Source organism: Podarcis liolepis (genome assembly GCF_965112155.1).
Source record: "Podarcis liolepis genome assembly, chromosome: 2".
In the NCBI taxonomy this organism is placed as follows: Eukaryota; Metazoa; Chordata; class Lepidosauria; order Squamata; family Lacertidae; genus Podarcis; species Podarcis liolepis.
In genome coordinates this window covers 63,107,417-63,130,507 of record NC_139555.1, presented here as the reverse complement: position 1 = coordinate 63,130,507, position 23,091 = coordinate 63,107,417, and the positions used below count along the sequence as shown (strand labels likewise).

Here is a 23,091-nt window from a genome sequence, read left to right as displayed (position 1 = left end):
GTATAAGCCTTTTTCAGTTGCTTTGCTGGGGCAAAATTTGCTGTTATCGTGGACCTGGTGTAATGCCTGGTCAGGCCCTTCAGTATATTCTCCTAGCACAAAAGGTGGCGGAATGTAATAAAAATTAATCATTAAAGTAATCGAGAAATCAAAAGTCAAAGGAAACTCAGATCCAGCTGAGCTGATCTCTGTCACTCACTAATCAGGTGAGTGCAGTACTGGCTAAATAATTCCCATCTCCACGCAAACATTAAAAGCTGCTCTGATCTGCACCTTTTATGTGTGTCATACTGGAAGCTACTTCCAGCTAATCTTGCATCCTAGGAAAGTTATGATCACCATCTCAAACTCATAATGGCCAAACAAGCAGCTACTTGCCTTACCCACAAGAAAGAGTGAGGTTGTCCCGTCCCCCTCCCACAAGTGATTAGCTGGCTGCTCTAGGCAGTGTGGCAAGAACACCCACATGAGAAGGAGAGCAGGGGTGAAGAGCCTCACCATGATGGAAAAATACTGAATGATACTCATAGGAGTGGGCGAGTACTGGCTGCTAAACCATACATGAGGTGTGATTCAGGAGAAGCAGCACTGAATCTTATGGGATTCATAAGCAAGTAACTGAGCACAGGGCTGCACCATCAGTGACCACGTGGAACGTATAGTGTTTTTCTTTCTTCCCCATGACAAGAATCAGGGCTGGGAGAAAAAAGTAGGGCCGCACTTACTTGCTTTCCTAGGTTCAGCCACAGGAGAAATAAGGACTCGCTTCACTTTCACCACTTTCCATTCTTGACTCGGGTCACCGTTTTTGCTAAACCCAGGCTGGAGCAAGTCCAAAGGTGGCCTTGGAGAGTCTCTCATCGTGGGGCACCCGCCCCCTGATATCAGCCCGCTGCCATCTCCCTTGAACGGTAGCATATCTCCACTGGCTTTCCAAGATTCCTGCAAGAAACTCTTTCTTGCTGACTCTTTTATCTCTTGCTCTTCTGGCTCTGCTGGGCGATTCTTCCCAGCTGGGAGACATCTTTGACTGCTTTCTCTCTCCTTTCCTTGCAGGTCTTCCAAGCAGCCATATCCATCAACCAAGTCAGGCTTGGGCTTCTTAAAACCATATGGATTTTGCTTTGCTTTGCTGGTCCCAGCGCAGCTGGATTGAGGTTGGAGACAAGGTTGTCGTAAGGTTGCCTCTAGCATTTTGTCCCTTTCTGCACTCTTACTGGGAAGGGTTCAGACAGTGCTTCATTGATTAGGTGTAGCAAGGACTAGCCTTTGATTCCTTCTAAGGGGGGGAAAAAGATAAACCTCTACAATTTTGAACACTTGTCCAGGAAAGAAGGTTGAGTAAATAATTGCCAGGCTGCTTTAATGCACTAATCTTTGCCCCAGCCTGAACAAGAAGATATTGAATGCAGGAACAGAGAATAGGATACCAAGTGTGGGTGTTGCACTTCTTCTTTTCAGAGAGGAATTGCAGACCTTTTGCTGTGAATTATCCTCTGGGAATCAAGCTGATCTTTCTGATGCTTCTTTACGGCCTTTAGCTGCTCAAGATGATCAAAGTGGGGCATCTTATGGAATTCTCCTTGTCTACCGCAGGCATTCAGAGCAAACAAATCTGAAAGGAAAGAAATGCACAACATTCAATTTTTGAACTTTGTCTCTTGCAGGAAAACATGGATCTCCAGCTTTTCCATAGGCTACTTAGATGTGTGGCTATACTGTTATATTTTAAATAACAAAGGGTGGCTTTGCACTAGTGAAAGCATTTCCACGCGTGCAAGGCAGGGCCCCTGATTTTCACCAATTGTCCCCTTCTCACTGCAAGACTCCCCACACCAGGCAGGCCTTAAAATACTAGTCCTGGGGGTTGGTAGAGTCTCTAGAACAGTGTAAGGTACCATACACAGGACTGCAGCAGGTAGGGAGGATGCATGAAAGGGTGACACCAAGCAGAAGTGATGTCCGCCAGTGCAGACGTGGCCAACCTGCGCTCCTCCAGATGTTGTTGCACTAAAAGTCCCATCATCCATGACTTTAGCCATGCTGGCTGAGGATGATGGGATCCGGAGTCCAATGATATCTGGAGGGTCACAGGTTAACCACCCTTATGAAACTTTTTAAGTTTAAATTGAAAATATGAATCTACATTGGCTTTAGAACCACAGAGTACTTAGCTTAAAGGGGACCTGAAAAGTATCTAGCCCGGAGTTGCCCATAGGAGTTTGGGAACCCAGGAAAAGCATTGTAGTGTTTCCATGGCCAGCCATGCCACCATGAATTAGGTGAATCCCACCCTGTGCTTTTTTGCTGGTAGTTGGACATGGTACTTTTTTTAAATAAAATCATTTTTATTTGATTTTACAAAAATGAGTTTATAACAATACCAAATGCATATCCATATACAGAGATTTCTCTGAGTCTCACAACTTCCGCCCATCCCTTCCATGAGTCCTATTGTGAAAATTTTCAACTGCAGATTATTTCATAATCTATATTTTGTATTCATCCATATTAACCATAATACCTGTTACATTACAAGTGATATTATAATTCTGCTGTTTTTATCTGCTTACAGAGGTCTCCTAAATAAATTATAAATGTGGACATAGTACTTTTTGACCACACACATACATTTCTGGGTTAGAAGCGAGCTATAGTGTTACAGAAATACTTCTTTCTTCTCATACGGCCTCGGCCCAGTATACCTGAAGGAGAGTCTCCACCCCCATCATTCTGCCCGGACGCTGAGGTCCAGCTCCGAGGGCCTTCTGGCGGTTCCCCCACTGCAAGAAGCCAAGTTACAGGGAACCAGGCAGAGGGCCTTCTCAGTAGTGACACCTGCCCTGTGGAACGCCCTCCTAGCAGATGTCAAAGAGAACAACTACCAGACTTTTAGAAGACAACTGAAGGCAGCCCTCTTTAGGGAAGCTTTTAATGTTTGATGCATTACTGTATTTTAATATTTTGTTGGAAGCCGCCCAGAGTTGGAAGCCGCCCAGAGTGAATACAAGATGGGTAGGGTATAAATAATAATTTTATTATTATTATGAGACTCCTTCGGGTAGTGATAAAGCGGGATATCAAATCCAAACTCTTCTTCTCTTCTTCTTCTTCTTCTTCTTCTTATTATTATATACTTGAAATATGATGTATTGTGCATAAGAGTGTCAAATTACAAATACTACACTATGAATGGTCAGTCAATAATGTTTGGCTCTAAATTTTAGTCTCAAATTTAAGTTAGATTCTATTGCATGGAGAATAAAAATGTGATCCACACTTAAAACTGTGGTTATATATATCTAAGCATGAGGTGAAAGCATTCCTCTTCTCCCAGGTATTTTTGTGTTTTTATATTGTAAACCACCCTGTGATCTTTGGATGAAGGGCAGTATAGAAAATTAAACAACAACAGCAACAACAACATTGTCCTGTCAATATCTATTCAACTCATTTTAATTTTGTATTATTGTTTTACACATGTATACCTGCTTTACTGACTTTGTGGCCATAATGCAGTGTAAATAATATGTTGTTCTAGTTAAAGCTTCCCCGTTCCTTTGTTGTGTTTGGGTGCACATTGCAATCACTTTGTGGTCTTTCATCCACATGTTAGAATTTATGTGGGGTGGATTAGAGCAGGCACCATATGGGAAAGGAAGGAAAAGAACTCTATAAAGTGACGGCAGTGAAGTTGCTCTAAGCCAGGTGTCAGGAACCTTTGTCCCTCCAGATAGTGCTGAACTACAACTCCCATCAAACTTGGCCAACGGCCAGGGATGATGGGAGTTATAGTCCAGTAACATCTAGGGGGTCAAAGATTCCCCACACCTATTTTCGGTCAATGAATAAATAGAATTTAAGGCAGAAACAGAACGGACTTCTCTTACTGAGTCATCCCTGTAGTACTGAGATGACTACATCCCTTAACTGTCGTCCAAGAAATGGTTAATTTTGCTTCTTCTCAAAGATATGTGCTTCATTCATTTTTGGCTTTGTGTTGTTTTTTAAAGAAGAAGTGATGATAAAACACCCAAAGGGGCTTCTTTGATGACTCAAATTCGCTGAAAAATTCCATACATTCTGGGATGGCAGTCTTAATCTCCCTGACCTGGGAGTTCACTCTGCTTCTTCATCAAGAGTCGCATCACCAGGCTAATATTCAAAGAGGGCCTAGACAGAAAAGAATCTGTCAGGTACAAGAGAAGAGATGTGGTAGGCACAGGCAGGTGTAAAAACTCTTCCTAGCTGGGGCTCTTGCAGCATATCTCTTCCTTTTCTTCCGTCTCTGATTTTCAGTTATAAACAAAGATAGATACAATAAACTCCTGCTATAAGCAAAGACAAAACAATGGAACATTTAAAAAATAATAATCCCACACTAACTGATCCCAATTATATTGTCTAAAGCCCCCCCCCGGGGGGGAGGAATGGGATTACCTAGGAAGATGCTAAGAGGCATGAGGATGGGGGTGTGTGTCATGAAATGTGTAAATAAAAGCTGGCATCATTCGATCAAGTTCATCAATTTTGCTGAATTAATTAAACCAAATACAGTGGTACCTCAGGTTAAGTATTTAATTCTTTCCGGAGGTCCGTTCTTAACCTGAAACTGTTCTTAACCTGAAGCACCACTTTAGCTAATGGGGCCTCCCACTGCCACCACACTGCCGCCATGCGATTTCTGTTCTCATCCTGAAGCAAAGTTCTTAACCTGAGGTACTATTTCTGGGTTAGCGGAGTATGTAACCTGAAGCGTATGTAACCCGAGGTACCGCTGTAAGTTTAATTGGCTTCTGACTAAACATACCTTTGTAAACTGTTTTGAATTTTATTTTATTCCTTCCAAACATCTATTCTGAATAACGCTTTTATAGTATAGGGTCAGGAATGCCAGCCTGGCCCCACGATTCTGGGTGTGCATGGCCCTGGCACTGAAATTTGTGAATGCCCAGCCCCTTCATGGATAATTTTGTGGGTGCTCGGGCACCCAGGGCCCCAGGGTGCCAGCACCTATGGATAGGGGTAAAGTAGGGATAAATGAGGATGAGTTTATAGAACCAAGTGGAGCCCCCCCCCCAAAAAAAATTGGGAACTGCTAGTCTCTGTATTGCCCTCTATGGCAGAGCTCTCCTCATTCTACTGTGTCCCACCTGAATAAACCTCACAGAACTTTGCCCGCCAGATATATATATATATATATCTGCTTGTGACTTAAAGCCTGAAGCATCTGTTGGCTTGAGGAGTGGCAGTCATCAGTTTCAAGCAGCAGGCTGGAAGTCCCCCATAAAAAAGCGCCCTCCTGCCATGTTCCTCAGATAGGAATGGCTCTGTTTCAAGAGGCTTGCTGGGGAGAATCTACTGATGAGTGAGTAACAAACAAACACACACACACACAGTTTGAAATGGAGCAGTCAGATGGGAGTGCTTACTCACAAGTAATTTGCCTGCTGTTCTTTTGCAAGTGTGAGCTGGACACCCACTGAAGAAGAAGAGGAAGAGGCGGCAGTGTTGGGAGAGCTTATCTGTCTTTCTCTAACAAGGAACCTCCCAGTGTAAAACCAATTTAAAGGGCCAGTTTCCTCCCCATTAACCTGCCTGATTCATGCCTTGTCAGCTTCAGAGGTCTTGTTCCATGTGTCAGCCGCCTCCAGCCCTGCCTGCTGCTGTCTGCTTTGAGGCAGCAAATGACAGAAGAGACCTGAACATGCAACTTATTCCCAAGGGAGATTCCTCTGAGTCTTTATTTTCTTTTAGATACCACTTTCTTTATTTGCTCAGAGCTTTCTGTCCTGTGTTTCTTTAAAACCAACTGCTCAGCTTTGGGTATTTTTACCATGGTGAATTTCTTTGTATTTTGATGTTCTTTGTTTGCCATAGCTAAAGAATAGCAAATGGGTATTTCAAACAAACCAACAACAGGCTAAACCGAGCAATTTACAAGGATGGTGAATAAATTTGATTCAGCTTGCATTTAAAGGAGAACTTACTTAGTTTGCGCTTTCTGAAAGAATAGGCAAACTGAATTTTTGCAATCTTACAAAATTCATGATTTTACAAATTTCTCCAACCAAGTAAGGTGTACAAAAATGCATATACTACTGTAAAGTGTGCATATAAATGCATATATTACTGAAAATAACACAAAAACGCTTTACAAAAAATTGTATATTAGGGGGAAATACACACAATTTGGGAAAAGTTTACATACAGCAAAAATGTGTATATTAGGAGAATTTCCACTGAAATACTGGTGTATTTTCAGGAGAGCTTTTTAAAACAAGAACAACCCCCACCCAAACTGATTAACATAAGAAATGAAGTTAAGATTGGAAAAATGAGTAACTGAGAAAAACCAAAATTGACATGTTTGCCCATCCTGACATGCAAACAAACTTCAATGGTTGCTTCAAAAGTGGTCCATAAGGCATTGTGCTGTCCACAGAAGACACAAAACAAGGAGCTCTGAAACAAAACTCTCTAGCCGAAGAGCCCAATCCACAAAGTAGTTATATCAACAGTAGAATAAGGCTGATTTTATTGGGATGCAAGGTCCCAATCTTTCTGCATATGAGTGCAGAGAGGGTAGACTTCTATCAGGGGTAGGGAACTTTTTCTAGCCAGATAGTTATCACACCAGCCCCTGGCAGGCCAAATTTGCAAGTGGGTGGGTATGCCCATATGTCAATCACCTGACATCATTGTGACAGCAGGTTATGTTGTGCTTTGAAGGCCTGATTATTGGTACTTTAAAGCACTGTGGTGGCTATCTCAAAGCCCTTTGCAAGGCTGATTTGTTTAAACCCAGCCTGCTTGTTTAAACCCTCAAGGTTTAAGAAAGCCTGAAAGGAACAACTGGTACCTTCTCCTCATGCTGTAAGATCATTATGGACTGATTCACACGTGCACTGGAGTATAGTATGTTAGAGCTTTGCTCTGTGTCTTCCATCGTACAGAACTTTGACCAAAATAAAAGTAGTTATGCCACATCAGCCTTAGGTATTTTTTGTGCTGTGCTGCATGGCATACAGTGCCATTGGTACAAAAACACTAATGTCCCCCAAAAGCACAAACAGAGAGCTTATTCTGGATGTGATGGCTGAAGTCATTATGAATGTCAATGTGTTTTAATAGCAGCTTTAAAGAAGTGAATTGGATTAGGGCCCATGGCAGAAGTGGTGAAGGGGAAGGGTTGGATTTCCCCTCTGACTAGGCTGCTCTGATCTCTACATCTTCACCTGCACATTCCATTTTAGCAAGGGAAAAAGATGTCACGAGTGTTAGCGGCAAGGAAAAAACTAGGTATAAAAGGAGACCTCCTGGATGTCAAGATCCAAGTTTGGGGAAAGAACTCTTTGGTGAGAGAACCCTAGCAGAGATTTAAATTAAATATATATAGTATAGTAAAGCATGGATATATAGGCTGTTAGACCTTTGAAATATGTGCCCTTGGGAGTTCCAAAAGTGTTCATTTAAAAAGTTTCTTTCCAAAGTTTCCCTCTTCCCCCAGCGTAGAAAAATGATCACACATTTGTTCAATTAAAAAACGGTTCACTTACAAACTCTTCAAAGGTCAGGTTCATGTGATTTTCTGTACATCAGTTGGAAATGTTGCACAGGCAGTAAAACTTGGCTTAGTTACAGTCCTGAAAGTTCTTAAATTATTGATATATGAACTCAAGAGTGCCTTGTTACAGCCATGCTCTTCACACACTGAGCATCCCTGGTAGACTGGAAGGGAACAAAGCTTGTCTCTAGTCCCTCCAAAAATGAGCTAAGCCTGGCAGGACAGCTTACTCTATGGTCTTAGCCTCTTCTTGCATTAATTAGATGTAGGCATGTTGGTTATATGAGACTGGTAATCCCACAAGAGTGAATGCATTAATTTTTTTGCATTATGTCATATTTACTCAGGCCCTGGTAGGCACCAGGAAAGTCCTGGTAGGTATTAGGTAGGCATCTAAAGGCTATGTTTAGATATCTAAATGTGGCTTACATCTCAATGGGTGTGAACATCCAGCAATCTCTATTGGATTTCCTAGAACCAGATTTGGAAGTCTGCATGTGTACTAAGGCTGGGAGATATCAACTTTTCAAGATCACAGTGTATCACCAGCCAAACATCGCAGTTGAAAAAACAAGATGCATTGATCTCTGCCCACGGGGTTGGGCTGGGAAAATGCAGCTTGTTTGCACCACTCAGCTGAGGGAAGGAAAAATCCCCCCCCCCAGCTGAGACAGTCTCTGTGCTCTCGCCACTAGTGAGCGAGTGGAGCATCAAGGGTCCTTTAACTACAGGTACACACTGCGGAGAGTGGCAACCGCACTCCCTCAGCTGAGCAGTTTCACATAGCCCCCACCCATATGAGGGCAGAGTGGGGTGGCAGTTTCACTCAGCGATATATCACTGGTGAAATCACCACCCCTCCTGAGTCTCTCAGCTAGCAGCGCCCACTGGAGGAAGAAACTCTTGAGTGAAGCCAACTTCACAGTTTGCTCCTCATATTGGTCCTTGGCAATATATCAATATATCTCCCAGACCTAATGTGTACATTTTGCACTCTGCAATTTCTAGTCTCCTGGACTCAGAATTATAGAACCTACCCTGTAAAATTCTGTATGCTTCCAATATCATACAGCATGACCTCTGAAACCAGGAACTGCCAGCTTTTTGATAATTTAACAGTAATGTGGTAATTTCATTTCAGAGAACAGTAGAAAAAAACCTGTATCAAGCTCTCCCCATGATATAGGTTATTGCATACTCATTTTGCATTTTATTTGATGAAAGGGATGAATACGCCTCCTTCCAAAAGGAATACTAAAGTTAACTTTCCACCTCCTACACAAATATGTTTTGGCAGGCACGGCTCTCTTCAGCACTGTCAAACTGAGGAGAAAAAGGGCTATGAAAAAGCTTCTTATTCAGCTATCCCCATCTGGTGGGGAAGGTGAGTGCTTCAGCAGCCCAATTCAGCCATAAATACTGTATTGCAACACCCAAATGGGCAGGATAATCCCATAATATGCCTTAGGCAAACTCAGTGTTTCGGCAACCGAGTATTATTCATGCTGCGCAAGCTCATGCAGCATTTGGTTTCAAAAGCAAGTTTCTATTATTGGCCGCAAAGGTAGGTAAAAGCGTGTGAGCAATGTCTGGGGAAATATCGGAAGCTCTGGGAGGAAGGATGTTTGTGAAGGGGTGGAGTAGTCGAGGGTGAGGTTTCACTGCTCTGTGTAGCTTCTTGTCCTTCCTCAAGACTGCCATCACCATCATACACATAGGGTGCAAATATATCAAAGCTAGTATATTTGTGTGATGTGTATACAATGTTCAGCCTTTCTTGGCACAGACTCTGGAGTGTGTGTGTGTGTGTGTGTGTGTGTGTGTGAACAAACATACCCACAAAGAATCTGGATCATCTTGATACAGAGTTCTGATATTTTTAGTGCAGGCTGCTGTACCAAGCCCTGCTTTAAGGTTAATGAAAATGACCACACAATATGATAATCCTTAACATTTGTTCCCTACTCAATAGAGCTGTAAATAAACATTACATAATCAGTGCTAGCAGCAGCTCAGTAAGGGACCTCTAGCAACAGGAATAGTATGTTGCCTCTGTTTTCAAGTTTCTGTGGTCCCTTTTACAGCAGAGATCCCAAATAGTGGGTGTATGTGCCTTCTCCCGATCCCACTTACTGTGGATATTACTATCATAGTCCATCTACGGTCTGGATATTTGCTGAAACTATAATTTCTAACTGTGTTAACCATGTAGTTCACCAGTTTTCATTGTGACGACAGTGAAAGTGATTCCCTCTCTCAACCAGAACCTCTTTGTTGGAAATTGCAATCCCAACCCTCAGGTCACGCTCAGCTGGTTGGCCAAGACCTGTCAATGAGTCATGGGAGTCTTGCAGGTTCCCAGGAACAGTTGAGACATCAAGGATCACAAGGTCAAGGAGTGGTTTGACCAACAAGAGCACCAGTTTGGCCCCTAACAAATCTGAAATGTCCATGGTGGGTCCTTTTAATAAGACCTAGAATCATAGAATCATAGAGTTGGAAGAGACCACAAGGGCCATCGAGTCCAACCCCCTGCCAAGCAGGAGAAGCCTATCCTGTGAGACTGTGGGTACCAGCAGAATCTTTCTCAGGGGAAACTTCTGGAATATGAGATGGGAGTCAGCTGAATTCTCCAGGGACCACTTCTGAAATATTGCATTGGAAATACTATACCATGCCATGAAAAAAAAGCTCACAGATGTGCATAAAGTGACCAGGTAGCTGAAATGGATCCCTTTCTGAGCTTCAAAGCAAAAATACATTTAAGAGGCTGCATGAAATGCAATAAGGCAGCCTTGGGGGAAAAGAAGTTCTTGGGACCCAACCAGACCAGAAAACAGAGATCCATGAATGGGTTTTCTAAATTTTGGCAAATGGTAGCTGTACAGGGATGGGTGGGACCCATATCAGGACTGAAGTGCTGGTGGCAGGCATTAACCCTTTTTCCATGCCATTTTCCAAGTGAAAATGCCCTCTCCAGTTGCTCTTAGTCCCATTAGGAAAATAAAAACATGTATTAATAAGCAATACATTTAAGTTTGGTGAGCAGGCAAGATTTTCATCATGGAACAGGTACAGGAAAAGGATGAACCAAACAGTCTTCCCATTTCTCCATGTTATTTGTGAATGGCAAAACTGAGGGAACCATTTCATCAAATATTCTCCTCAGGACATTAGACTTTCGCATCCATTGGGGATGGGTGCCAAAATAAAATATAGCAGAGGGCATTTGACAGCCTCATCGAGTGCTGGAAGTCACTTCAGAAGAGCAGCCGGTCAATTCAGAGGTCAGGAGAGTGAAATGCTACCTAAGCCTAGTGATGCAATCGCTGATACCCAAGATGCCATTCCAGGTATAGCTCTGGATAAGATCTGATGCATAGCCAGAGCTGACAGGGCAGCCCTACGTATTTTGCTTGCCATCTGTTGCAGACTAATATTGCTCCGTCAGTGAACTGGCATAAAGGGTCCCTCTGAGCTTATTTGCAATATCTCTCTTGCACCCTTTTCTTATGGAGAGAACTTCCAACAGCATTGTACTGGGGGACAAATAATGGATGGAGCCACTAGAAGAGGAATGAGGAACTTGTGGCCCTGCAGATGCTGTTGGATTTTAACTCCCCCTATCAATCCCATTCTGCATAGCCAATGGTCAGGAACTATGGGATTCGTAGCCTGGCAACACCTGAAGGGCCAACATTTCCGCATCCCTATACTAAAATATAAACATGCTGGTTTATATTTATAAAACAGGACTGAACCAAAATTTATATATATATAAAATATTCTGACAAATTTTTGAAAAAAAATTGAAGTACAGTATTCTTGAGTTGTTGAAGAATTTAGTCTCTTCTATGGACTTTTCTGTGAAATTGCCTCCCCAATTTCCCTATTCATCAATTTTGAGTGCAGCTGTGGATCTAGTTTTCGTACCAATCAATATTCCTTTAACGTTCTTAAAGGAAGCAAGGGGCTGAACTCTTCTTTCTTTCAGTCCTCCTGTCTTAACCTATTTCTTCTTTCATCCACCAGTATGAATTTGCAATAGCATTTCATTCGACACTGAGCAAGCCAAAATTTATCCAAAAACAATATTCTGAAGAAAAGCTGTCCAATAATTCATATACCCACCCTCCCCAAATATGAGGCAAAATCTTGCTGTGCTTTCTGGACCTCCAACAGGGATGTTCTACATTGTGCAGAACTGTGTTGATGCTTGTTTGTTTGTTTAAAAAAAATTCCAGCCATTTATTTATTCCCTTTCATAAAAGGATACCATATTCCAGATGCCTGTCCAAAATCTAGCCTTTTTTAAAATAAAAATTCTGTCTCTGATTTGTTTACTGCTCCTGCTTTCCTTTGCTTCTGCGTGGTGCTAGCCAAGCAGCAGAGGAGTTGAGGCTTTCCGGGTGGAGACAGTGTGGGATGGGGCAAAGGGTGCCCCATAAAAGAAAACTAATGGGATGGAGATGATGTCTGGCTTGTGTTGCATTAGCCCCAAGATGCACTGGATTTCATTAAGCCTGTATGCTTATCCAGTAATGTGATCTGAGGAAGCACTCAGTGTTGCTTTTAAAACTTGGACAAAGAAAGAGTAGAAGAGAGGAGAGGGTTTTAAAACAAAACCTCACTTTTCTGTGCCTTTTACAGTCTCTTACTGCCTTGCTCCAGGTGCTTTCATAGTGAACTAGAGACTCCTGCTCTCTCGCACAGCCTGCTTTGCTGCCTTTCTCCTCCCCTCCCACTCCTTTTTGACCATCCTTGACCTTCTTGTACCTTCCCGTAAAAAACCGCAGGATGCATTTGAAAGTCTGGAACATCAAGACAAACTCTAGGTGGAGGAGGGAATGAGACATCAAGACCTTTCCCCACTCCCACTCAGACTTCACCCACCCACATCCATTCATCACACACAGACTCCCTGAGTGGAGAAGCTGGCCTGAGCCCAGTTCTTCCTTGGCCTGTTCTCAACAGCAACAGCTTCAGAAATGAATAGGCTAGCAAGTAAGTGTGGGTGGAGAGTTCCCATGCATCACTGAGACTATGACAATTTTGTTGGGAGGGGGTGAAGAAGAGATGGGGAGCCGGGACTATTTATCCAAACCCAACTCTTCCCAAACTAAACAGGAGAAGGAAGTGAGGAATGCTGCCCCAAACCAGAAGTTGTCAGGGAGTGACCCAAGCATCAGCAACAAGGACCACAATGGAACTGATGGAGTGATGGCTCTCCTCCTGCTTCCTGCACCAAGTCCCTGGATCTTTGATGGATGGAACTTCAATCCATCTGCTTCTCTGATGGTATAATCTCCCCTCTCCTCCCCCACCATGTGCTCTTCTGGAGGTTCTCCTAACATCCCCCCCCAAAGCCAATTTGGGGAGGCATGGGAGGAGGGGAGGACGAAAAGCCCCATTGTAGAAGTCTTTGTATGGGCTTCTGCGAGCAGGACCAACTTGCTAAATCTGGCCCATTGCTCTCATCCCCATAACCCTGGATCTGCCTTTGGAAGGGGAAGGAGGGACATTGCTCCACTGGTGCTTGGTACACTTGATGTAAACTCCCATTAAATGATGCTCTTTCCATTCTTCATTGAAATAGGTGGCCATATGGGAGGCAATACATAGGTGCATTCAGAGTTGGGAGGCCTAGTTGCACAGACAAACCAAGTTGCCCATCAAACCAAGCCTCAATCCAGCAACAGTGGGCCTCTGAAGCCTGGGACCCTCAGACCAAAGACTCTGACATAGAGGTTGCAGCTTCTGAGCTAAATATCACTAAGGGACCAGCACTGTTGCCCCCAAAGTCTCACACTCCACAAAGTCCAGTAACCACTGTGGACAACGTTCCCAGTGAGAGATAGAAGAAAGGCAATGGAAAGCTAGATTTAAGGTAAGATAGGAACCCCTTTATGGATCTCCAATCCTCAGTAAGGGGGTGGGATGGAGGTTGGAAAGAGAGTCCTGCCGACCAAATTATTGTCTAAAATGTACAACTTCTTACTAGAATGGTACACAAAAGATGAACAGACAAAGGAGGTGATGATGAAATGGGCAATGGATTTTGGGTATAACATCGAGTATGATGCCTGGGTAAAACTGTGGAGTATAAAATTTACAGCATGTACCACCTTAAGAGAGAATATAATAAAAATGATGTATCGTTGGTATTTGACAACTGTTAAACTGATGAGAATGTACAGGATGAGCAGTAAGACATGTTGGAAATGCAAAGATAAAGATGGAGATTTTTACCACATGTGGTGGACGTGTGAGAAAATGAAACAGTTTTGGGAACAGATTTATAACAAATTGAAAAAGATATTTAAATACACTTTCCCAAAAAAGCCGGAAGCTTTCTTGCTAGGCTTGATAGGAGAGGAAACAGAAAAAGCAGATCAAAGGTTATTTATGTATGCTACGACTGCTGCCAGAACTTTGTTAGCCCCAAAATGGAAAGTACCAGAATTACCAACAATAGAGGAGTGGCAGACGAAGATGGTTGAGTATGCGGAACTAGCAAAACTGACCTGTAGAATCCGAAATCAGGAGGAAACAAAATTCCAAAAAGATTGGAGTAAATTTATGGAGTACATAAACAATAACTGTAGAAATTTGAAGACTCTGGCAGGACTGAAATAAATCTTACGATGTACATAGGATTGGATACAATAAGAAACTGTGGAAAAGTAACTGACATAAGAAAACCTGTTGAAGGGAAGGAAGGAAGTCAATACTCAGCAGAGTGTGGGGAAAGAATGTGGGTAAATGATTGTTTAATTTTACTGTATTTTGTTTGTTTGTATTAAATGAAACACCAATAAAAAGCATTTTTTAATAATAAAAAAAGGAAAGAAAGTCCTGCCAATGACTATATAAGGGCATTTCTTTGAGAATGTGCTACACTCAAGTGACCTGTCCATCACTGTGAAAGATTCCTTGCTCCCCAGGTTTGCTTGGTTGGTTCATTCCTGATCTGCCCAACTGCTTAGGGTGGACTCAACATGTCTGCTTGCAGCTGCTCTCTCCTCCTAACTTAGATTTGCCACACCTGCTTCTTCACCTTCCTAGTTGGCTGTGAGATCAACCTCACCAAGACCAGACAGACTTGGCAAATTGGTGGTGGTGGTATAGACTGTTTGGACTGGATACATATTTTATACATAAAATCAAGCCATTGTATTATCACAAAGTCACTAGAACAGAATCATAAGCATTAGAATCACCTCTCCTCTTATTGGTAGTCACCGTCAGCAAGTCTAGGAAATAAAAAGTGTTGCATCATCTCCATACAAATCATCAGCCCAATTCAGAACTGCATGCCAATATTATATGTGCACAGGGGGAGAGACCCCTCAGTTCATTTCCTTCTTTCTCACAGTACCTACTATTTTTGCAAGTGTAACAGACAGACTCAAAACAATGAGATCCTGTCTGGCCACAGAATATAAGGAAAAGCCATAGTGCTAGTCATATCCCTTGCAGCACTGGGTGGGGAATTAGTATGATGCAGCCTTTGCGTTGCCACAGGGTAGCATGACTGAGCAACATCTGGGGCGGTAATCCAGATTTCTCATAAAGCACATCAATCTTGAAAGAAAGCTCTCGTCCAGTGCTATTGCATTTCAAAGCAAGCGCCCTGGCTTTAAAGTAATTACACATTGTGTTCCCCGACAAATAGATGTAAGGGTTGTGCCATTGGTGATGACTGATATGAGTTATTTATGCCTTCACAAAGAAAGCTTGGGAAATGCCTGAACATGTCCTTCACCGGGGGGGGGGGGGAGATCTGATTCTACTTTGTCAATCCAGAGTCTGGAAATGCTCTAGAAGACGTTCTTGAAATACAACTCCCATCAGTCTCAGCCGGCATGGTCAGGGGTCAGGGATGATGGGAGTTGTAGTCCAGCAACATCCAGAAGACACCGGGTTTGGTAGTCTAGTGGATAGGATTGCACACAGGTGTTCACTGTGTGAGTGGAAGAGGGAGGCCGTGGCAGGAGGCTCTACCCCTGTCATGTGACCACCCTTCTTATGCATTGGTCAGAATATGTGCAGACTACAGAGCAACCAATGTATGGCCAACTTCAGACATTCGTGAATCAACATGAATAATCCCTACCCATGTTGGCCTGGCTGCTGGGTAGGTTTTTGGACTGAATTAACCTTGGTTGCTTGGTGGGCAACGTACACCAGGAGCTGGGGGAATGCAACACATGGGCTCTTCTGGACCTTTCAGCAGTTTTTTATACCATGCTATTTGTCTGGTCTGAGAATTAGGGACAGCACAGTTTGATGGTTCTGCTCCTATCTGGAAGGCAGGTGATAGACAATGGTGCTGGTGTTGTTGTTTTGTTTTGTTTTTGCTTTATTGGTTCTTCACAATTCTGTTACAAAGTGCTTCAAAGTTTATTCCCACACCACCACATATTGTTTAATATCCATATGAAATTGCTGGATGCAGGGATTTGGGCTTAAGTGTCACTAGAATTCTCTTTCAGCTTTTCATCTAATCCAGATGTAGCAGTGGATGTCCTGGACAGATGCCTGGATTTATAATGGACTGGATCAGTGGCGTAGCGTGGGTTGTCAGCACCCGGGGCAAGGCAAGTAATTTGCGCCCCTAACGCCTAACCTGCCGTCGCTGCCAGCTTCTTCTTGCTGCTGCCTGGTCTGGTCTGGTTCTCTCCCGCGCTCAGCACTGCGCTGGGCGGCCGCTGCACTGTCCCTCCCCCAGATAGTCCCTCGCTCTCTCTCCGCACCGCACGCCTGGCACACCCCCCTCCACAGTGGGCGGCGACCCGGCGGCTCGGATCGGATTCGCACAGCCAGCATTGCAGTGAGAGAGAGTGAGTGAGCCAGGTAGGGGCAGAGAACTGAGAGTGCGAGCGCCCCCCCCCCCAGATGTTGTGCCCGGTGCGGCTGGCCCCCCCTGCACCCCCCACGCTACGCCACTGGACTGGATTGGGATTAGCAAAATGAAAGTCAATCCAGAGAAGCTGGAGGTACTGTTTGTGGCCAACTTGTTCTACGATCAGTAGGTCCACACCATACCTTCAAGGTACACCCAATGTACATTTAAAGCACATGACTTCCCTCCAAGAATTCTAGGAACTGTCGTTTGCTCCTCACAGAGCTAGACTTCCCAACACACTTCCCAGAATTCTTTGTACTTTAAATGTATGTTGGATGCTCTTTAAATATGTAGATCTGCCCCATGGAGATTCTTTGTGCTATAAAGCTCCACATGGCCTAGAACCAGAGTTTCTGGAAAACTGCTTCTCCCACATGAACAAATCCATCATTCAAGACCCTGCTCTGGGTGTCTTCAGAGGTGGTGATGACACCTGAACTGTACAACATCCTCCCCAACATATTCAGCATTCAGTCTTTTATCCTTTGGGCACCAAGTGAAAACGGTTCCATTTTGTTCAGCCTTTTGCTGAGTAATATGATGTACTGTACTTCATTGCTGTGACTAATCATAACTCAGGGTGTGCTTTGAGTCATTTTAAAATAGACCTTTTAATTATTTAATTGTATGTTGAACTGTAAACTGCCTTGAAGAATGTGTGATGGAAAGCTGGGATATAAGTGTTTAAAATACTCTTTTAAAAAAAAAACAGAAAAACAATCTGCTTAGATAAAAATTAGCAGGAATAGGAGAAATACAACCTCCTTCCAACCTCTGTGCACCATGGTCTACATGTGTAGTCACCGCACACGTGTTCTAGCCAATGCATGGGGGATGGGCCCATAGAGAGGGCTAAGTCATATTCATACCATACATCTAAAGCAGTGTAATACCGCTTTAAATAATCATGGCTTCCCCTAAAGAATCCTGGGAGTTGCAACTTGCTAAGGGTTCTGAGAGTTGTTAGGAGACTCCTATTCCCCCTTCCCAGTGAAAAGGGCTTGACTGTTAAGCCACTCTCAGAATTGTAGCTCTGACTGTTTCAAGTGGTATCATAGTGCTTTAAATGTATGGTGCAAAAATGTGGCCAGAGTCACATTTCCTCCTACGGATGAACAGATGTGCAAACTTGCGTCTCACTTTCTCTTTTCCTGTGTATCTCTGTGCAGCTGATAACATTCAATGAATTCAAATGTCTGGATCCATTTCCCCACAAACACTCGATGTGAATTGGAAATGCACACGGCAAGGGCATGTGCAACGCAGCACAAATAGCTTCTGTCAATCATTTCATGCCTACACTTTGTGTTTTTCTTCCTTCTCTTCCTTTCCACTACCCATCCTCAACTTCTTCAGAGCCACAGAGCAGCACAGGCTTCCGTATATAGGCATAATTGCTCTGTCACTAACTAAGCAACCTGGAGAGAATCAGGCCAGGACAAAGAGAAGGGCCACTTCTTAGAAATGCAGGAATAGTAAGGGGTCTACAGTCTGAAAGCAGAGCTTGTCTAGTGGCCAAAAGACAACAGGGGTCCAGCACAGACTCTTAAGGGCATAGCTGCAATGAGTTACCTGAGTGGCTCCATTAGGAAACTGCCTGCTGCATTCAACACAAACTTCTGAAATTCATCCAGGGCACCCCCATGTAGCACTCGCTACCATTGTCCAGGTGGCTGATGGCACTGGGAGCCACTATAGTGGGATGAATTTGGGCTAGAGACACTTACTTTCAAATACAGTGGTACCTGGGGTCACATACGCTTCAGGTTACATACGCTTCAGGTTACAGACTCTGATAACCCAGAAATAGTGGTTCAGGTTAAGAACTTTGCTTCAGGATGAGAACAGAAATCGTGCTCTGGCGGCGCGGCAGCCGTGGGAGGCCCCATTAGCTAAAGTGGTGCTTCAGGTTAAGAACAGTTTCAGGTTAAGAATGGACCTCCGGAACGAATTAAGTACTTAACCCAAGGTACCACTGTAGTTGGGAACATCTTTGCTTACTTCCCTGGGCAACCATGGGCAAATCGCTCTCTCTTGGCCTAACAAACCTCTGAAGGTTGTTGGAAGGATTGAACAGCCATTGTAGTGGAAAGAGTGCTAGACCTATGCCAGGGGGGTGCAGCTTCAAATCCTTGTTCAGAGATGATGACCCTATACATGACATGCATAGGGTCAGGGCGACCTTGAGCCAGTTATCCTTTGTCAGCCTAACCTAAATTGCAGGGTTGAGGGAACCTACTTTAGAAGTAAGACTGAAGAGGGGAGGGTTTCATATACACCACCTTGAGTCCCACAGAGAAGGGGTAGGATAAAAATCTGCTGTGAACAAAAAGTGATACTCCTGTGTAGGCTGCCCCCTGCTCTTCTTTGAGGAAAATGGGGCAGACCTTCCAAGTGTCCCTATTTTCCAGGGACGTCCCTGATTTAGAGAATCCCAGTTTCTGATTTGATTCCAGAATGTCCCACTTTTCCTTAGGATGTCCCTATTTTCATTGGAGAAATGTTGGAGGCTATGGAGTTATCCGACCCCTGAGCTGTTTGATGGCAATCCTATATAGGGAAGGTTTTGCTATGTTTAGTGGTTTATTATGTTTCTATATAAGTTGAAAGCTGCCCAGAATGACTAGGGCAACCCAGTAAGATGGAATGGGACGTCCCTATTTTCATAGGAGAAATGTTGGAGGGTATGGTGGGGTGCAGTTGTGCTAAATAAATAACTGGATTTATATTAAGACAGGGGCAGGTTATACAAGAGTCAAAATAAATATAATGCATTTATGGAGAGAATTGCTTGGAGTGGGCGGGAGACAGCCGTGGCTGGGGAGCTGGAATTACACAGCTGTAAGAGAAAATTAGATTGCGCAAAGAATTTACAGCCTTTGAGGCAAAAGTGGGGAAAGGAGAGAGGAAGTTAAACACAGGCATGCAAAATAAGATGACTATAAGGACCCTTTGGCTTCCCAACCATTCTAGCAGTAGAAACCAAATAGTATGAATCTGAGGGTGTCTGTCACCAAAGGTCACTAGAGATGGGGGTAGAAATTTGGTCCAGTTCACATTTTAATGCAAATCTATCAAACTCCCACTTCACCCTAAAAATGGGCAGACCTAACCGCAGCCATCCTTTCAGATCCACACTTGTTGCAATTTTATGATGCAGTTCCCCAACCATAAAATGGGGGGGGGGGGAATGAATATGGAGTAACTGTGCAAATAGAGGAAATTGCTTGCAAAAAATGCATCCTGGTGAGAAAATGCTGGTGAATTTTCATGGTGCATTTATTTTTTTAAATCACAATCTGATATGGAAAGGTGACAACTTGAATTTAAGATTAGAAAAATGAAAAACTGAGAGAAACTTCCATTTAAAGATTCACCCAGTCCTGTCTCCATTCCATTCCAGCCCATGTCGCTCTTAACCCTGTTATTTTAAATATACCACTTTTTATTCAAACTTTGGATTGGTCTACACCTTTGAGAACACATTGTGATGAATTTGTGGTTGGACTTCCCTTTAGAAACTGTGGTCTTCCTTTAGATCACTGGTTCCCAAACCTTTCCCCCCCTGAAAATTGTGGAGGGTCTTGGTGGACTGTTTAATGCTTCTTCTGCATGTTATAATGCACTATAATAGAGGTTGCATGATTCTAAATTGAATTTTAATTGCTTCTTTGATTTCTTATATTGCATTGTATAATGCCATTGTATTATAATTTGCAGTCCATAGATTCAAGTTGTAATAGAATAGAATACAAGAAACAAAAGAAACAACAAAAATACAATTAAAAATCCAGTTGAGTATTTAATGCAGGCATGCCACAGACAATCTGAAAGAAGCTTTCGCACCCCTGGTGGTCCAAGAACCACAGTTTGGAAATCCTTGCTTTAGAATCACCAATATCATATGCATTGTTATGCAATGATGGCAAGAGAAGGCAGGACCAAGGGACAGCAGAATATTCAGAATGTGCCAGTCAGGTGGCATTGTATTTATAATCTTTCTTTTCCTCCACTGTTATTTCCTTCCTGACTTTTTTTACGTACTCCTTTTACCCCCCCCCCTCTCCTCTTCTGTGCAGCTCTTCACCCCTAACAGCAACCCCAACATGCTGACAGGACAGACAAGTCAAAGGACATTCTGTTGATTTAAGGGTGATCAGGAAGGCCTTTCATCACGATGGCAGATGTCAGCACCTTCAGCCATCCAAAAGGCAAAGGGAAGAAAGCCATGCTTTCCAGGCCCACACAGAAATTTGAGGACCTTTACTGCTAAAGTACCCCATGTCTGTGTCTGTATCTGTGTCTGCATGTGTGTGTTTTAAAGAGAAGGAGCTCATCCAGATATCTACTTGTCCCAGTGGCGTAGCATGGGGGGTGCAGGGGGGGCCGGCCGCACCGGGCGCAACATCTGGGGGTTAGGGTTAGGGGGCGCAAATCCACGGGTTAGGAGGCGCAAATTACTTGCCTTGCCCCGGGTGCTGACAGCCCACGCTACGCCACTGACTTGTCCTGCTGCTTCCCACTGGGAAAACCTGATCTTTACCACAGAATCAGAGCCAGGCCCTTTTTTCTCAGTCAGAACTCACTGGAACTCAGTTCCGGCACCTCTCAGGTGGGCACCATTGCCATTATAAGAGAACAAGGGAGACATTCATGGTGAGTTCCGGCACCTCTTTTTCTAGAAACATAGCACTGATCAGAGCAAACATCCATTGGGTTTTCCATGGATTGACGTTCGCTCCATTTCAGTGCTAAAAAGTGGTTTTCCCAGGGAAAATGGCAACACAAATGGAAATCCATGCAGACCCATGCGTAGAAAGCAAGTGTGGACGACCCCAAGTTGAATGTAAAGTTCAGGCGGCAATCCTGCGCTCTTACCTGCAAGCCCCATTGAATAAAGTAAAGATGCATAGAATTCCACTGACTGGATGATTTTCAGAACAACACAAAAATAGTCAATAAGTCATTACAATTTGCAAAGTCTGAGGGCCCAAATGAACATGCTGGCCCCTCAAAGCTTCTTCTTTTAATTTAGCACGAGCAAAGGATATTTTGTGCATAGTTGTGTGAAGCTGAAATCATGCATGCAGCTCACTAAGGATGAAACACACACACACACACACACACACACACACTTCCATTCCATCAGGTAACGGAACCCAGCAAATGGTGCTGATTGGTTTCCCCATAACCACGTGATGCTCCTGTACTTTATTCCACCACGCTTGCCTAATGAAAGGCTCATTGTTAAATAAGAACAGGAAAGGGATGATGTACGTGTCCATTTCTGGAGGTCCATATCTGCCCTTTGGCTCTCAGGTACCAAAGGGCAGACAGGTCAGTGTCTTTAAGCAGTCGGGACAGGCTTCCTGATCCTAGGAAAGCACTCATGATCTAAGTGAAGCTGCCTTGCTGAGAGAATTGCACAAATCGAACTAGAGGGGCAAGAAAAAGGCTGTGCCTCACACAGAATGGCCAAGCCAAGCCTGCGGAGAGGGAATCTCCTTGACTCTTCCATTAATACAGAGGGGAACATGCCAAGTTCTCGGTCCCTTGACCTATACATGCCACTTGTGAAATATACCAAACTTCTGATCACTGTTTGGCACCATCATCCCCCATCCATTTCCAGCCTACAGCCTTGAGTAAAGTCTGCCCTCCGGCCTCCACTAGGCCCCCTTACCTGCAGCAGTAAAATGATGCTCTCCCCCCGGCTACCATGCCAGCCAGCAGATCCTGTCTTCTCCATCCACCTCAGCCTGCATCTCAAAGCAACTGGGTTTCTCCTCTCTCTCTCCCTCCCCTCCTAGTTGCCTGAGCAGGAACAGAGGAAGGAAGGGTGAAAGGGGGTGGGGGTGGGAAGGGGGAGGGAGGGAAGGAGGGAAGGGGAGCGTGGAGCTGAAACTTTAATAGCACAGAGCCCCTTTTGTTTCACAACATATGGTATATTTCGTACATACTGAAGACATTAGCCACCTATATTTTTTAAGAGCTTACTTCAAAAGTATACATGGAGCTCATGCCCGGCTCTCTGAAAACACACTCTGGGAAGGGTTGGGAGTTCCTCAAAATCCAAACAGGGGAAAAAGAAAGAAAAAGAGAAAGAGGAAAACAGTCCACACTGAGATGCTTTGAAAGCCAACACAGTTTCCCACCCCCCTTTCTTTTTTTAATTCCAGGGATACATGTGCACAGCTTTATATACAAGCCTTTGCGGACGATGTGTGTTAACCAAGTTTATTTATTGCTCATCTGGCTGAGGTCTCAGTCCAAGGCACATTTACACAAAAGGCAGGCGTGTTCTCTGTAGATTCTGGGGCATGGCTTGGTGCTGAAAGAGGACAGTCGTCTCATCCCCCCCCCCCCGTCTCTGCACTACTCCACACTTCATTAGCCCCACTGAAATTGACCCTGCTCCAAACATTTGCACATCACTACCAGATCCTAATGAATGGGTAGCGGGAGCAGGGGGAGAGGTGTCCAATGAATTTTGGAGCACATAAGCTCTAACCCGCATGGGACATGATGCAGTGGCAAAGATAAGAGACTCCACACATCTGGCAGTGGTTTCGAAATGCATAAATATTTATCTTGAGTCCCAAACCCTTACAAAGCC

The 23,091-nt window shown here is 43.9% G+C and overlaps 1 protein-coding gene across 3 annotated transcripts in view; it reads right to left on the bottom strand.

Annotated features, from left to right (window-relative positions):
• SYNPO (synaptopodin) overlaps positions 1–22,268 on the bottom strand; it is an 82,482-nt gene extending 60,214 nt beyond the window's left edge. The window contains exons 1-3 of one of the 3 annotated variants that reach the window (XM_083488322.1): positions 22,159–22,268; positions 1,431–1,615; positions 726–1,279 (exon numbers count right to left, since the gene is read on the bottom strand). In XM_083488322.1, coding sequence (XP_083344448.1) covers positions 726–1,194 — 469 coding nt within the window. In that variant the 5' untranslated portion in view covers positions 1,195–1,279; positions 1,431–1,615; positions 22,159–22,268. The remainder of the gene's footprint in view (positions 1–725; positions 1,280–1,430; positions 1,616–22,158) is intronic. The other 2 variants (XM_083488321.1, XM_083488323.1) reach the window with 2 other exon arrangements.
• Positions 22,269–23,091: the final 823 nt, after the last annotated feature.